Source organism: Alligator mississippiensis, chromosome 13 (assembly GCF_030867095.1).
Source record: "Alligator mississippiensis isolate rAllMis1 chromosome 13, rAllMis1, whole genome shotgun sequence".
Lineage (NCBI taxonomy): Eukaryota > Metazoa > Chordata > Crocodylia > Alligatoridae > Alligator > Alligator mississippiensis.
Window position 1 is genome coordinate 8,430,377 of NC_081836.1, and position 14,454 is coordinate 8,444,830.

At 43.0% G+C, this 14,454-nt stretch overlaps 1 protein-coding gene across 1 annotated transcript; it reads left to right on the top strand.

The window, feature by feature from the left end:
• The first annotated feature begins 391 nt into the window (after window positions 1–391).
• Window positions 392–9,040, top strand: UBE2J2 (ubiquitin conjugating enzyme E2 J2). The gene is made up of 7 exons (XM_019494021.2): window positions 392–534; window positions 1,522–1,652; window positions 2,091–2,131; window positions 2,521–2,623; window positions 2,745–2,883; window positions 3,547–3,627; window positions 5,512–9,040. Exons 1-7 carry the CDS (start codon window positions 445–447, stop codon window positions 5,794–5,796), a joined length of 870 nt encoding a protein of 289 aa, XP_019349566.1. The 5' UTR covers window positions 392–444; the 3' UTR covers window positions 5,797–9,040.
• Window positions 9,041–14,454: the final 5,414 nt, after the last annotated feature.

A 14,454-nucleotide genomic window follows, 5' to 3' on the forward strand; every position in this document is an offset into this window, starting at 1 on the left:
AAAACCAAATCCAAAACCCCAAAACAAAAAAAACCACTACCTCAAAAAACAAACACAACACCCCAAAAAACAAAAATCCCCCAAACAAACCCAGAAAATAAAAAGACCCCAAACCCCTCTAAAAGCCCCAAACCCTGGCCCGCTTCCTAAGCATCAGAGCAGGGCAGGGAGCAGCAGGACACACACGTGAAGGCTCCAGCAGACATCACGCATGCGCCCCTCTGAACGTGGAAGCGGAAGTCAGCTGAGCCAAAAGCGGAAGTAGCTTGAAGGGGGCAGGGCCAACCGTCACCTTTCCTGTCGGAAGGCGGAAACGCTGCGTTCCTGCCCTCCCCCTACCCTGGCGGAAGTGAGCGCGGGTTGGACCCCGCGCCCCCTCGTCTCCTTCCGGTTTCCGGGAGGAGACACCGGGCCCGGCCCCGCCTTCCTGGGCAGCCATCTTGGATGGTAGCGACGGCGCCGAGGGGGCCCCGCAGTCGCCGCTCGCCCCTCCCCAGGCCCGGAGCGGCCCGGCCCGCGGCCCAGCGCGGAGAGGTGAGCGGGGCCGTGCGCGGGGGCCGGCTCGGGCGCCCCGCCTGTACCGCGCGGCCTGACCATACGGCGCCGCTGCCCGCGCTCCCAGGCCTCGCAGCGTCTCGGCAGCTCCTTCCCCGCGTCGCCGTGGCTGGGGGCCGGCGGCCGGGCGGCGCGGGCCGGGGCTGAGGGACGCGCGCGGGCCTGGTTTCGGCACCGCGGAAATCCGTTAATTAAAGAAAAAGGACCCAATTTACTCGGAGGATCTCGTCTTCTGCCTCAGCCGGGCGAGGAGGAGGAGGAGGACGCCCTCCATAGGTTGCGCTTCGAGCCGAGCTTCATCTTTAAAAAGCAAAGCGGGAAAGCGCTGGTGCATTGGGAAAGGAAAGCCGCGGTTTTAGGCCGAGGGTTTTTCTCTCCCGGGCGAACGGGGAAAAAACGGGATTGTTACTTTTCACATGTGTTTTTTATTGTCATTTCTGGCTCTGCCGTCACTCGCGGTCTGTAACGCCTCTGAGCACGGTTTGCAAGGCGCGGCGGTGTGATTTAGTTTGTACCGGGCGGCGCTTACCCTCTACGACTCCATCGGCGCGTCGAAGGGCTGGAAGGCACCGTCGGGTCCAGCCCCCTGCGCTAGGCAGGGAAGACAACTTGAAGGGCTGGTGGGAGGATGGGGAAAAGGGAGGGAATTTGGGGGGGGTTTGTCCCCTTAGTTTTGGGGAAAAAAAAAAAAAGCAAATCATTGGAAAAAGGTGCGGAGGGTTTAATCTATTAACGTCAGGCCGCGTGTGGCAGGTCTGGTACCGTGTTCAGCCTCGCTTTTCGTATCTGTGTCGATATGTGTAATGTGGAACAGACGAGTCCAGTGGTATTTGGTGGGATTTTAGACTTCGTTGCACGCGCAAAACGCTCCTGCCCAGCCCAGCGGGCGAGCGCGCGTTTGCGTTCGTGAGCCGCGGTCGCCGCTGCTGTCGTTCTTACCCCGCGATCGTTCCTGTTTCTTCCTAGATGAGCAACAATACTAATAAGAGAGCACCAACCACAGCAACGCAGAGACTTAAACAGGACTACCTTCGAATTAAAAAAGATCCAGTGCCTTATATTTGTGCTGAACCTCTCCCATCAAATATCCTTGAATGGTAAGAATCGGAGCAGATTAGTCTTCAGACAAGCATGGAGAGACCCAGGCCATCCAGGTCGTCGAGTCTGACGCTCCCTCCCTTCCCCTCGCTCTTCATTTTGTGTTGGCATTTTCTTTGGTGAGAGAGGTGTGAGCACCTACTCTGGACCCCTCTCAGAGTCAATTGGACATTTATCTTGCTGGGATCCTGTGACCCCTACTGACTTCCTGCCCCTGGGGCGGGGGACTGGACTCCATAATCTTCCGCGGTCCCTTCCAGTCCTAATGTCTATGAAATCAATGAGAGGTGGTAAAAGGGGGAGGTGTTTTACATATGAAGCTGCTTAACTAAAGGAGTAAACACATGCGTGATTTGCTTTGTTTTCCTTTGGAAACTTGATGGCTCTCAGTGGGCTGGATTTGCTCCTCTAAAGCAAACTTCTTTTGCTTCCTTTAGGCACTATGTTGTACGAGGACCTGAAATGACTCCGTATGAAGGTGAATATTAGCTCGTGGCCAAAGCGCACACGTACTGCTTGTGGCTATAACGGTTGTTATACATCTGTATCTGTCTGCGGACTAAAAAGTGCCTCTCCGTGCAATGATTTGCTTCACTTTTTAAACTAACCTTGGCCCGTGACTTTCATGATGCCTCTTGAGATGCGATAGTATTAGCGTTATCCTCTAATGATTTCTGTTGTATCAAGTGTTTCTAACAAAGACAGCAGTTTGTATGTTTGAGGGTGTTAGGATGATTAGTTTTGATGTTTTCATTTTACATATGCACCAAACACCTTTACATTTTATTTTATGCTTTATAACTGTTTCAGAAAAAAATGTTTCTGAGTACAAAACAAATCATTGATGTTTTTCTTTATGTAACGCAGGTGGCTATTATCATGGGAAACTAATTTTCCCCAGAGAATTTCCCTTTAAACCTCCTAGTATTTATATGATAACTCCTAATGGAAGGTTTAAGTGTAATACAAGGTAAGGATTTTTTTCTAACACTTGTGCCATTAACACCTTTTTAAAACATGTTTAAATGTGTAAACTGTTCCTCTTTATTAACAGCAAGGAATTAAATGCATTGGTTGTTTTGTTTTTGAAGGTTATGTCTTTCAATCACTGATTTCCATCCTGATACATGGAATCCAGCTTGGTCAGTCTCCACAATCTTGACAGGCCTCCTTAGTTTTATGGTGGAAAAGGGCCCCACATTGGGGAGCATAGAAACCTCAGAGTTCACAGTAAGCACTTAATGATATTATGTTGGGGGTTTTTTTCAGGTCAGTGTGTGTTGTTCATGGACCGATGGTTAGAGCAGAAGCCTGGGAACCATTAGTTCTGGGTTCTAAAGCTAGCTGTACCATTGTCTGGTCATAAAGGAGGGGGGCAGAAGAGAGGTTGTTTAAAAGAACCTAGGGTCAAGGATCACAGGTGGAAAATGCATGCAATGCCTCAGTGCCGAAATTTCTGGCTGCAAAGTTAAATGTTTCAAATTGGCTATTTTTTTACATTAATAGGTGGATGGAAATTCAGTGGTATCTTGAATAAGTGAGCCTCAGATTGCAGGGAGGGATGTTTATAAAGTGTTTTTCTCTTGCACCCTGGATTCTCTGTAAAATGTAGCTACAGCCTGTATTAGCATATTGCTGAGAGCGCCTCCCCAAAATGGCATAGTTGGGTAGATGCAAACTATGGACAAACATTCAGATTAAAATAAGGAGTCCTGAAGAGTTGGGTTTAGAATGCCATTAGTGGTAAATCCATATTCAGAAATATTAGAAACTTAGTAGGTTAGTGCCTTGCAATATTCTCACTTGAAATAACCCGGTGCTTTAAGGTTTAAAGTAATGTGTTTTGAAATTTTTATTTCCAAGCTGATATTTTCTCCTTTGTTGCCTTGACAGAAAAGACAACTTGCTGCACAGAGCTTAGCGTTTAATTTAAAAGATAAAGTCTTCTGTGAGCTGTTCCCTGAAGTGGTGGAGGTAAGAAGGTTCATTTGACTTGCCTCATTTTTATACCCTGTGTTATACATAAGCATGCAGATAGTGCAAATTAACTGGCCAAAGGCTTGCAGGAGACTAGTAAATCTTGTGGTCTACCTGCTTAGGCCTGAAGATTAGTGCCACTTTCCTTTTACTCCCCAGCTTATTGGGCATACCTTTCGCAGAGCTCCAGCCTTGTGAATATCCTGGTGTCCAGTTTGTCCTCTTCAGGGATGTGTGAATGGTGAAGCAAATGGACCCAGACTTTGTACAGGCTTCCTAAAACAAACATTCTTTAATTTTAGGGAGCATAAGATATTTAAATTTACATGGATCAAGGTAAAAATGATGATGAAATACCTACATACTATATGGCATTTGATTAGTCCTCTTGAATCAAAGTCTCTCTCTCTTTTCCCTCCTTTCTCTCTCTGGTTAACTTCCTTTAACTTTTCTTGGTCATGCACTGAACCCTGCCCCACCCATTTGTTCCTCTTTTCTCCTCTGTCTCCAACTCCCCTTATCTGAATCTGTAAATGGCATTACTGAAACACAGTTCCTTTGTTTGGCTTTTGGAGAAAATAAATTCCCTCAACTTCCCCAGAAATATTGGGGAAAAAACTTGTTTCCCTGGGTTTCATCACCTGCATTGCTGTTGGGCGGTGTCCTGTAACTTTTGAGAGGGAGAGGGGTTGTGACACTTGCTAGTGTAGTTGAGGGCTGGAGTTATCCATCAAATTCATAATCTCAAATGGAATTCATAAATTGTACATAGATAGTCTCCCAGTCATCAGCCGAATTACTGCCCGTTGATGCAGATGCTGGAGAAGTGGGAAAATATGCAGGAAGCCCTTTTTTTTTTACTGTGCTCATACCAGAGTGTTTCAGAGCATAAAATGAGGCCAGCTAATGCTATTAGCAGCACTCATAGTGCTGGAGGGAATATTTGTGAGCCGTAGTAGTAATCAGTGAATTAGTAGCTCTAGGACCTTCATAATAGTTTTTGAAGCAGCACATCAAAGGGATCCTGACTTCAGAAATGGTTTACCTGTGGTTTCTATTACATCCATATTCATTCAGACCTAGAGTTGGTAGGATTTTGACAGGTAGCTGTCTGAACTCATGGCCTGCCCTATTTAGCTCTGTTCTCTCTACTGAAGAAAACAATGGATCTGTTCCTCTCCAGGGGTCAAAATTCTAAAATTGTCTCTGTGGGTATTGTGATAGCTTGGTTGTCCCAGACTCATATACTTTTGGAGCGTACATAAGTATTTTAACACATATATATATATAAATAAAATGTTATATATAACAAATATATATATTATTTTACCCGAGTACGTAGCCCTGAGACAAGGATCTCAGGATTTTGATTTCTTCCATTTTAATCTTTTGAGAATTGCTGGTTTATTCATCATTTTTAAGAGGTACCTAAGTGCACTTTCCCACTCAGGGGTCTATACAGTGAAATTCATCCCATTTAAAAAAAAAAAAAAATTAATATCAGCATTTGACCTGGTGCTCAGCCAATGTACTGCTGAATGCTAAAAGCCAGATATACTTTTTGTAAATGGCTCGTCAGGTGTTGTAGTTACTGTCTACAAACACTTACGGTTTAAGATGTAGGTTTCTAGGGTTGTGCAAAAGGATTTAATGCAGTTGTATTAAAAAGCAGATTTGGATTAAATGTTTTTCCAGAGTTGTCAGCAGCCAAGCTCCTTAGACTAAAGTCATTTCAAGGATATATATTGAAATGGGACACTTTCTGCCCGAATCGGTTCTTTGCGATGATTAGACTTTAGTAACACACAAGGAATCTTTCAGAACCTTTCATCTACTTCATTTACATTGGTCCTTTTATTTATGTATTTATTTTCATTCCAGGAAATCAAACAAAAACAGAAAGCACAAGAAGAGCTCAATAATAGACCTCCAACCCTCCCGCTACCAGATGTTGTCCCCGATGGGGAAGCACACTATGGTCAAAACGGGATACCACTTCTTAATGGGCATGTACCACTGGCAGCTGCCAATCATCCAGATCTCCAACAGGCCAACCGTAACCATGGACTCTTAGGAGGAGCTTTGGCGAACTTGTTTGTTATAGTTGGTTTTGCAGCCTTTGCCTACACAGTCAAGTATGTACTGAGAAGCATAGCGCAAGAATGAGGAACATTACAGAAATCCAAGACCAAATTAGTGGTAGTTGCAGAATGAGTGGGACTCTTTGGGCATCAGACTTTGACACTGGGATAAATATTTGTGCTACCAGGATGCAGGTAAAATACTGGTTGGCTCATGGGTTTAGTTTGAAGCACGTGCAGTTTGTCAGAAAGGGAAAAAAAAAAGATGTTCTGCTCTCAATTCCTGTTGTCCTCACTACAGTTCGGTAGTGACTCACTGGCAAGTCAAAGCATTATTGATGAGAAGTGGCATTTTTAGTGCTTTGATTTTTATAGCACTTACCCATTCTCTTTTCAGAAATTAAAAACCTTTTAAGGAAATAAGGCTTTTTATGAGATTGAACAATTTTTAAAATGATATTTGAAGACACATCATATGTTCTACATGAAACTTAGCTGAGAATTTCATTGCAAAGGGTCAGGGTGTATACATTTGGAATGAGTAAAATGCAAGTTTCCTCACTCTATTTTGGAAGGGCCTGGTTTATTGTGAACATCTGTGCTACAGAAAGTAGCTGGTACATTTTATAAAATAGAATGGACATCATTGCATATCTAGTCGATACTAGTGATTAGATTAATTGGAAAGGAACGCTGAGCGTGTTGGTTAAATGTGTTTTCAAAATCGTCACAGTAAAATTTAAGAAGGTTCAATTTGGGCAAAGGGAAGCGCAATTGCCAGCCTTTAAAGGCTGTTGGCCAGCAAAAAGCATTAATTAGTCTTGGTGTTTTTTGCATTTATTTAGTAAAAATTATGGTTTTTACATTTTGGAAGTTCTTGTCATTTAAGTGAAACAAGCTATTTTATTTTTGACCACAAGGTGCCACTGTTCGGTTTAAGATTAGTCTGCAAAGAATGAAGAGTTTGTTACATTTTCAGAAGAAACATCTCTGGATTTCTTGTATTTGGGTGTTTTTGGTAAGTGAAATGGTATTACCCGGAGGCTGTAAAGAGGCTGACTACCAAACCAGGTTCTTACAAGACAAGTGGATTCTTCTGAAAGGCCACTCACTACAGTAGACTTGTACTCCATACATGCAGTCAGCACTGCTTACCTTGATTGACCCTATTTTCAAACTCCATTACCAAAAAAAAACTTAACTGCAAGAGGCTTTTTGTTTTGTCTGAATTTTATCCTTTTTTTGCTTCTATTACATTAGTTTTGCTATTCCCCCATCAGCTGACTAACAGTTAAATTCCATCGGATGGTAATGAGGTTATGATTATATGAATATGCACTAAAACTACTAGTGTAGTTTGACAATTTGAAATGTTACTTTTACAGCTCATACCTTCTCTTTCCCTTATGACTTAATCCTAAAGCTTTGACTTATCACAGAGACAAACTTCCTGTGCCTTTGAGAATTGGCAGTGGCCACCAAGCGAATGAAATACTTGCTCGTTGTTATGATATCATAAAGACTGTAATAGGTGTTGGCAGGGTAAAAATCTCTGCACTGAACTGCATTTTTTTGTTAAATTTTCTAGAGAGCCCAATAAATGTTACCTCATGTATTTAAGAATGTGGGTTTTTTTTTTCTGGGCTGTTTTATTTTCCTTTATTGGTTATTGATGTTTGGTCTCTGCTTCTGCTTGGTACTTTGAAATAACCATTGAATTAGGGGCGGGGCGGGAAATAATGGTAAACCCATGAGCCATGTAGCATAGATAATCAGTATATATGTGCTGTGATCAGTTTTCTGGACTAGGTATGGATTAGCAGAACTAACACAAATAGCTCCATACTAAAGGAATCTTAAAGCAGACCTTAATGTGAGTTGGGGCGGGGGGAGGAGGGAGTGTGGGAAGGTATTGTTTTAAGACATGTATTTATAAACTTTTTGGAAAAAAATTGAATCTTGTTTTTGATCAAACTTTTATTTATAATTGGTTTTTAATTTGCCTCTTGTATGTGCTTAAACTGCTCCTGTTAAGAGAAGCGCCAGTTGTACCTGTGTCTAGAAATGATTTTGTTCTGTCAGTCTTGGAAACGTGTTATGTCTTTTCTGCAGTGATGGAGATTTTAAGATTGTTTTACGGGCTGTTTTTTTTGTGGGGTTTTTTTTTCTCTCCCCCCAAAGCATACAGGTCTGTAGCAATGGTTGAGCTGCCTCTTTAAATCTTAATATCACCAAACCCCGCTTGAGACATTCTTAGTATGCTGCCTTTGCTACTATTGTCATTCACTACAGGCAGACATGTAAGGAGCCTGCTATGCAGAATGGGGTATTTTTCTTCTCTCATGGAACCTTGTTGGGCCTCAGGAATGAAGACCAAGGCTAGGAAAACGTGGCTGTCGTACTTGTGAGCCATCTGTGAATACATCTAATTGAGGTGAAAGGATTAATAAAATCAAGAGGATGTTGCTTTTCAAAAAAACAAAACAAAACAGTACTTTTATTGCGTGGCAGGAAGTTGGCCCCATAGTCCGCTGTGGACATCTGAAGGCAGAGTATCTTAAAAGGAAAAAAAAAAAAAGTGCCTCAATTGGGAGTGCAAAATTGATACTAGTTACAAAACCCTGAATATGCTGCATTTTTTGATGATTTAGAGGTTTTTTTGTTTTTGTTTTGCTTTTTGAAACAGAGCTCGTCTTCCACCAGTGATTTTTCTCTTTGACATCCTGGAGACTGAGAATGAGTTGGTGGTGATTTCAGGTGCTATTTGGGAAAAAATAGGAGCTGAAGCTGATTTGCTGCCCCCTCCTTGTCCCCCTCCCCATCTTTTTATACATGTCCTTTGCTGTTATGCCTTTGGTAGCAGAGTACTTATCCCTTGCAGTGTAGGTTTATTAAACAACATTTATTACAATATGCAGTTTCTGATCTTTGATTTTGTTACCAAAGTCAGTAGATGAAATAAATTTTGCCATGCAAAAATGCGATATCACGCCCCGAGGCAGTATGTTATCTCGATGACACAATAAAAATGAAAGCTGTCCTTTAGTGTGTTATGCTGGTATCTTTGCCCTTCACTTCTGTGTTGCATTTCCATAGAGTAAGACTGTCATGTGCAGCTGGTGGGTTGGATTTACCACTCGCTTGGAACATCGCATCTTGACTAGCCTTCTAAAAAATACAATTTTTTCGTTTTTGAATGACGGTTTTTAGATCTGTATATAGTTAATGTTTTCCCCTGATCTCCAGTTGACGTCACTTTAAGCATGTTTTGAGGAGTAGAAATGACTGCATTGTAAAGTTATCCATTCATAATAAAAGGAAAAATAAAACTCGTGGTAGAATGCATATTTTCTATGAGACCAGTTTCTGGGAAAGGGAATTTTGGGAGAAGTCCTAAGCTGGAATGGTGGGATGGACAGAATGTACAGAGACAAGCCCGGCGTTACTCAAGAAATAGGTAGTGACAATAACGGCTCCGATCCGAATATAGCATCAAAGCCTAGTTTCTTTTAAATGGCTACTTTTCAAGAAGCAAAGAATTTTAAAATGATACGGCGAGACTTTAAAATGGAGATTGTTTCCATACAGGCTGTTGAGGTACACTACCAGAAAACAGAATTCAAAATGCTTAGCAGCTACTGTAGCTGAATGACTTACCTTCTGTCAAGTCATGGGCATAGTTGGGCTCTCAAATGGTTCATTTGTTATTACTCTCTTTCCTCCATGAGATGCAGTTAATCAGTTCTTAAATACCAATTGCACAAGCCAGCAATGGCAGCTCCAGCTTTTGAGTGCCCCCAGTGCAATTGGCCTTGTACAAGGTGTGCAAAGAAAGAAGTCTCACTTACACTAGGCAATGGAGAAATAGCATTTCAGCTCTGCTTCCAGGTAAGTCCTTAGACTGGTTAAAAAAAAAAAAAAAAAGTGCACTCTCCAAGTCTGGAAAATAACTTGAGACCCATTCTGCCTGAAGGGGTCTTGGCTCTGCTACGAACTAATCCATCAATGTCATTTCATCACTGCAACATAGCTGTTGCTGTGATTGGAGTGCAGCACCCAACCAAATATACCTCTGTCCTTTTGGTCTGAGAAGCGAGTAGAAACCTTCATCAACTGTCCTCATAAATAAGTGCGTCCTGATTTGACTTCCTTTGAGGCGGGGAGAGGCAAAGGTTTAAGACTCTGAATTCGGTAGCCCCTGATCACTGTTACACTCGGATAAACACATCATAAAACTGATATTCTCTTCTGAACCAAAAGCGAATGGATATTTCAACTGATGGACTTGGCATAGTGTAAAATAGGATAATAGTATCCTGTCATTTACTTGCTCATCTTCATTTCACTGTTTTTAGAGTTTGTCATTTTTCTAATAATAGATTCAGAGGCTTCTTTCTGTTACTCTAGTGAAATGAGTGGACCTCCATGCAAGTCATGTGCCCCAGTTTCCATTATATAATAGTATTTTCTTCATAATCAGGATATCTGCATTTCTAATTTTCACTTGGATCCAAACTAGGCTTGGAAAGACTGCAGAGCAGTATAGCTGTGTAGTATTGAACCCTTAGTAGGGGATCTCTTTTGAACCTGACTATTTAGAAAGTTAGATGCACCCATCATTGTTTTAAATTGCCCCAAACAAGGGTCCATAACCTACTTTTTTTTTCCTTTCTTTTCTGTATTGGTGGCATATGTAAAATAGTGCATCTGTGTACTATTAAGAGAAGCCCTTTTGCATAAACTTTTATAATGAAATGAGTATACTCAGGTAACTACCCATGTAAAAGTCATGGCTTTAATAAGATAGACCTCTCATTCTTCATCAAAGCCACAGGCACCTTCCACAGCCAAATCTATAAGAGGAAATACTCTTTTTTCCATGAGGGCTTGTAAGGTTTGCCAGTAGGCAGCACTGGTGAACCATGCCAGCTAGTACATTATACAGGAAACTTCACATACCCAGAAGACCCAGGAGAGAGAAGGTGGAGATGTGAAAGACTAGTTCTCACCTTGACTTTGTGCATAGAGGAGGAAACCCCAAAGGTTAAGGAACCAGCATGCTATGAGCTGTTTCTTTTTCCAAGGAAAACCTCAGCAACTTAAAAACTTAGGTTTAATTCGGTCACACTGGGAAATCCATCCGTTTCAGGGAGCAGGAGGTAGCCTTTTACCCCTTTGAATTGCTTTCGCCTGTTGGCATCTAGGTGTAACCTTTCCATAACAAAGCAATTTGTAGGGGAAAGGCAGAATCCCCCCCACCAAAAAAGCCATGCACTAGATGCTAAAACGTCCTTTTTGCTACAGAATTTTCAAAGTATTTTTTTAAATGTGTGATCTTTAGGTGATTGGAGCTGATTTATTTGGCAATATCATGGTTTAATGAGCAAATATGTGGATTTAGGCAGGACATTAAAAATAGTTTCCTTCTCTCCCCCCTATTGTGATACCCTTACAATTTGTTTAGTGCTTCAATGAAATTAATATAAAAGCCTCAACTGGAGTTGGACTGGGCCCAGAATAAGTTACATTTCCACACTGAGCTACCCTTACCTGCTATGCAACTGCATATCTAGCACGCATGTTGACCTTGAGTTGGGAGAAATTTCATGGCATAGTTGGTAAACTGAAAGGACCGGGCTATTTTTCAGTCTCAAAAAATACATGGTGTCAGAATCTTGGCCCTTTACTCCCTGCCAACAATCCTTTATTTATTGGTTTATTTTTGAACAGCTTGTTTTTTAATTACTTGAGACAAAAAAACCCCCTTGATTGCTATTTGGCTTTCCCTGCCGCTCGGTGAAACGGCTCAAAATGTGCTAACTGATTCTGTTTGTTTCAGACTTCGGGGAAAGGAATCGGAGTCCCTTTACTGAGATCCAGTTGGCATCCTTTCGTCTGGTGAGATCTTTTCGTCCTGCACCTCAGACAATGTTTTTGGGGGTTTTTTTTAGACTGTTGTAACACTTCAAAAGACAGGGGAATTGTGGGAGAAACCCTCGAGGAATGGTAACGTCAAATATTACAAGCCCAAAGCTTGCCTGTAGACATAGATGGGATATTGTTCATTTAGAGTGGTGGTGCTCAGTCGCAAGGTGGCACTGCAACATCATCTAGGTGTCAAGTGTGCGACCGAACCAGACTGCTGGAAACTCCCAACTGCTTGGTGTGGTTAGGAACGTATAGACAAAGGCTCCATGCAGAGAGTCTGAAATATTATTGGCATACCCTGCTGTGCTGAAGTATGTTGCAAAACACAAAGAGAGCAGCACAAGCCTTCCTCCCTCCTCCCATTGCAAGCTGCTGTTTGTTTCTAGCTGTCTGGGATTTATTTTGTGAAGCTGGTTTGAATAGGTAACCACCTGAATTGTGGTTGGGTTTAAATAATGGCACATGGGCATGTGTAAATCAAAGACTTGGTCATTTAGGGTTCCACCAGACACACAGCCTGCAGAGAACAACACAGCCAGGCAGTTGCAGCAGTGGATAGAAATAAATGCTTGTGGGTTCCCGAGTGCTTTGGCATCCAAAAATTGTGAACTTTGGCACTGGTGCCTAAGTGTCTTTCCCTAAATCTGCAATGGGCAATGCTGGAGAGGCTCCAACCCTCTGCAGACCTTCTGAGATTTGGATCTTGCTATCCTTGCTGTCCTCAGACAAGATAAAGATTCATCTTGGAAGCCAAGGTAAATCACAGAGATCATGACTTATTCTGTGACTCCAGGGTGCGTGGGCGAGGGGTGTGATGTAGTGGTCAGAGCACAAGCACCGCAGGTTTATATATGAATCAAATCCAGGTCAAAAAATCTACCTCTCAACTAGGTTCTGTGGCTCAAAGTCAGTAATTACCTTGCCTAGCAATTCAGTTCCCTTTATATTCCGTGGTTGCTTGCCAGCTCTATTTGGATATGCTGTTTTACAGCATCTGCAGTTGTGCGATATTGGCTTGGCTTGTTCCAAATCCTCGGCATTTTGAAGTGCCGCAAAGGAATGGCTGGGCGCTGGGAGCCAGGACATTTGGCTCTGATCCCATAAGTCCCAAGGGAACGAAAGGTGGCTTGCTTGACTTCTGGATGTTGCTTTCTTCCAGCGTAGCCTGACTTTAATGCTGCCGGGCTTGCAGAGTATGATGAAGCTTCATGTTTGAGTGCTTTGAGATCTTTGGATGGAAGGTGTGAGATGGTGCACAAGGGGCCGTTTTGGTTTCAGGCTGGCATGGTGCTGCTTTGAGTGTGACAGGGACACCGACACGCTATCCTGTCTCCATGCTCGGGCAAGGCTCAAGTATCTTGGAGCAGCTGGGCTGCAGCGATGCCGTGTGGATAGGCCTTGCCGGGAGATGCAATGCTGAGCATGCCTCTCCTCAACAGCTCAAAGGCTGTGTTTGGGGCCATGGGAGTTGTACCTTTTCCGCTGACCCACTAGTCTGAGCTCATTGCGGAGGGGTCTCTGGATTGGGGTAACGCCTGCCCATGATTTGGCAGGGTGGCAGGGATTTCCACACGAGCCCTGCACCGGCCTCAGCATTTGGCTTTTCGGATGGGAAAGGGGATGTTGCATGACTCGGGCTGTCTGCACCAGCAGACAAAAACGCCGTCGCCCCACTCCAGCCTCGAGAATGTCATTTCTTGCCATGGTGTGTGGATCTGTCAGGGCTGTTTAGCTGCAATATGACAGATTGTCCTATTAATGTGTCATCAAGTGCACTTTTACAAATTCATGGCTTGTCTACAACTAACCTGAAAAGGGGCTTAAGTATGAGAAGGCGCCAAAGAAAGTTAAATATTATTAAGAAATAAAGACTGCCACATAGTTTTGATGGAATGTGAGCTGGGGGGGTTGTTAGCTGTTTTGATGGGCTGTTAACTGTTTAGTTTCTCTAGTTTTATTTTTTTTTTCTTTTCCCCCAAGATCTGGTTCTGTGCTTCTGCGACTGACTCGCGCTGACTTTTTTTTTTCCCCCTGGGATGTCGTTTTACCAGTCCATACTTTGGGGTTTTTTTCATTGGAAACATGGATGTAATGATCCTATCCCAGCATGATTCTTTAAGATCTGCTGATGGGTTGTGCTGCAGGCGTGCTGAGTATTTACTACTTGGGAGATAAGTAACAAAAAAAGAAAATAAAGTGGGGGGACTCATTCCTGGGAACACATTGGTATAATGAACAGAGGAGAGGGTCGATGTTGGGGCACCCTGAGCTCATCAGAGATTGCGGCTGTCTCACTGTGCCAAGCTGCACTCCTCAACTTCTCTGTGCCTCAGTTTCCCCGTCTATAAAAACAAGTCTGTTTTTCCCTGTCTCATGAGTCGGTGAGGATGAAAACCCCTAAGCTAAATGCTTTTAGGATTTCCCCCAGGACGTGACAAGAAGACAACTTAGCCCCACACTGAATCTGAGGTGGTCTAGAAATTTTTTAATTATTTATTTTGCATAAGGCAAAGCAGAGTAAAAGACAAGCCCCGATGCCTGGATGGGTGTCGTGTTGCTGTGTGCCTATTTCAAGCCACATACTTCTAAACTTGCCCCATTTTCCTGTGTAGATTTGCAAACTTCCCTAAAAAGTGCTAATTCCCCTGAGAAAATGAAAGGGAGGTGGTGGGGAATGGGGCTGGGGGGTGCTGATTATAATATCTCTCCGGTACAAGGGCCAGGTCCACTTATCAGTGAGTCTCTAATAGGAATGTGAAGAGAATAGGCTTGACAGCTCATTAGAATATGATCCCTCCCCCTTTTTTTTTTTTCT

Bases quoted from the DNA above. Each gene is read 5' to 3' on its own strand.
- UBE2J2 (XM_019494021.2), top strand. From the start codon at position 445: ATGGTAGCGACGGCGCCGAGGGGGCCCCGCAGTCGCCGCTCGCCCCTC. The intron at 535-1,521 runs GTGAGCGGGGCC...GTTTCTTCCTAG, and splicing joins CCGCGGCCCAGCGCGGAGAG to ATGAGCAACAATACTAATAA. The intron at 2,624-2,744 runs GTAAGGATTTTT...TTGTTTTTGAAG, and splicing joins AGGTTTAAGTGTAATACAAG to GTTATGTCTTTCAATCACTG.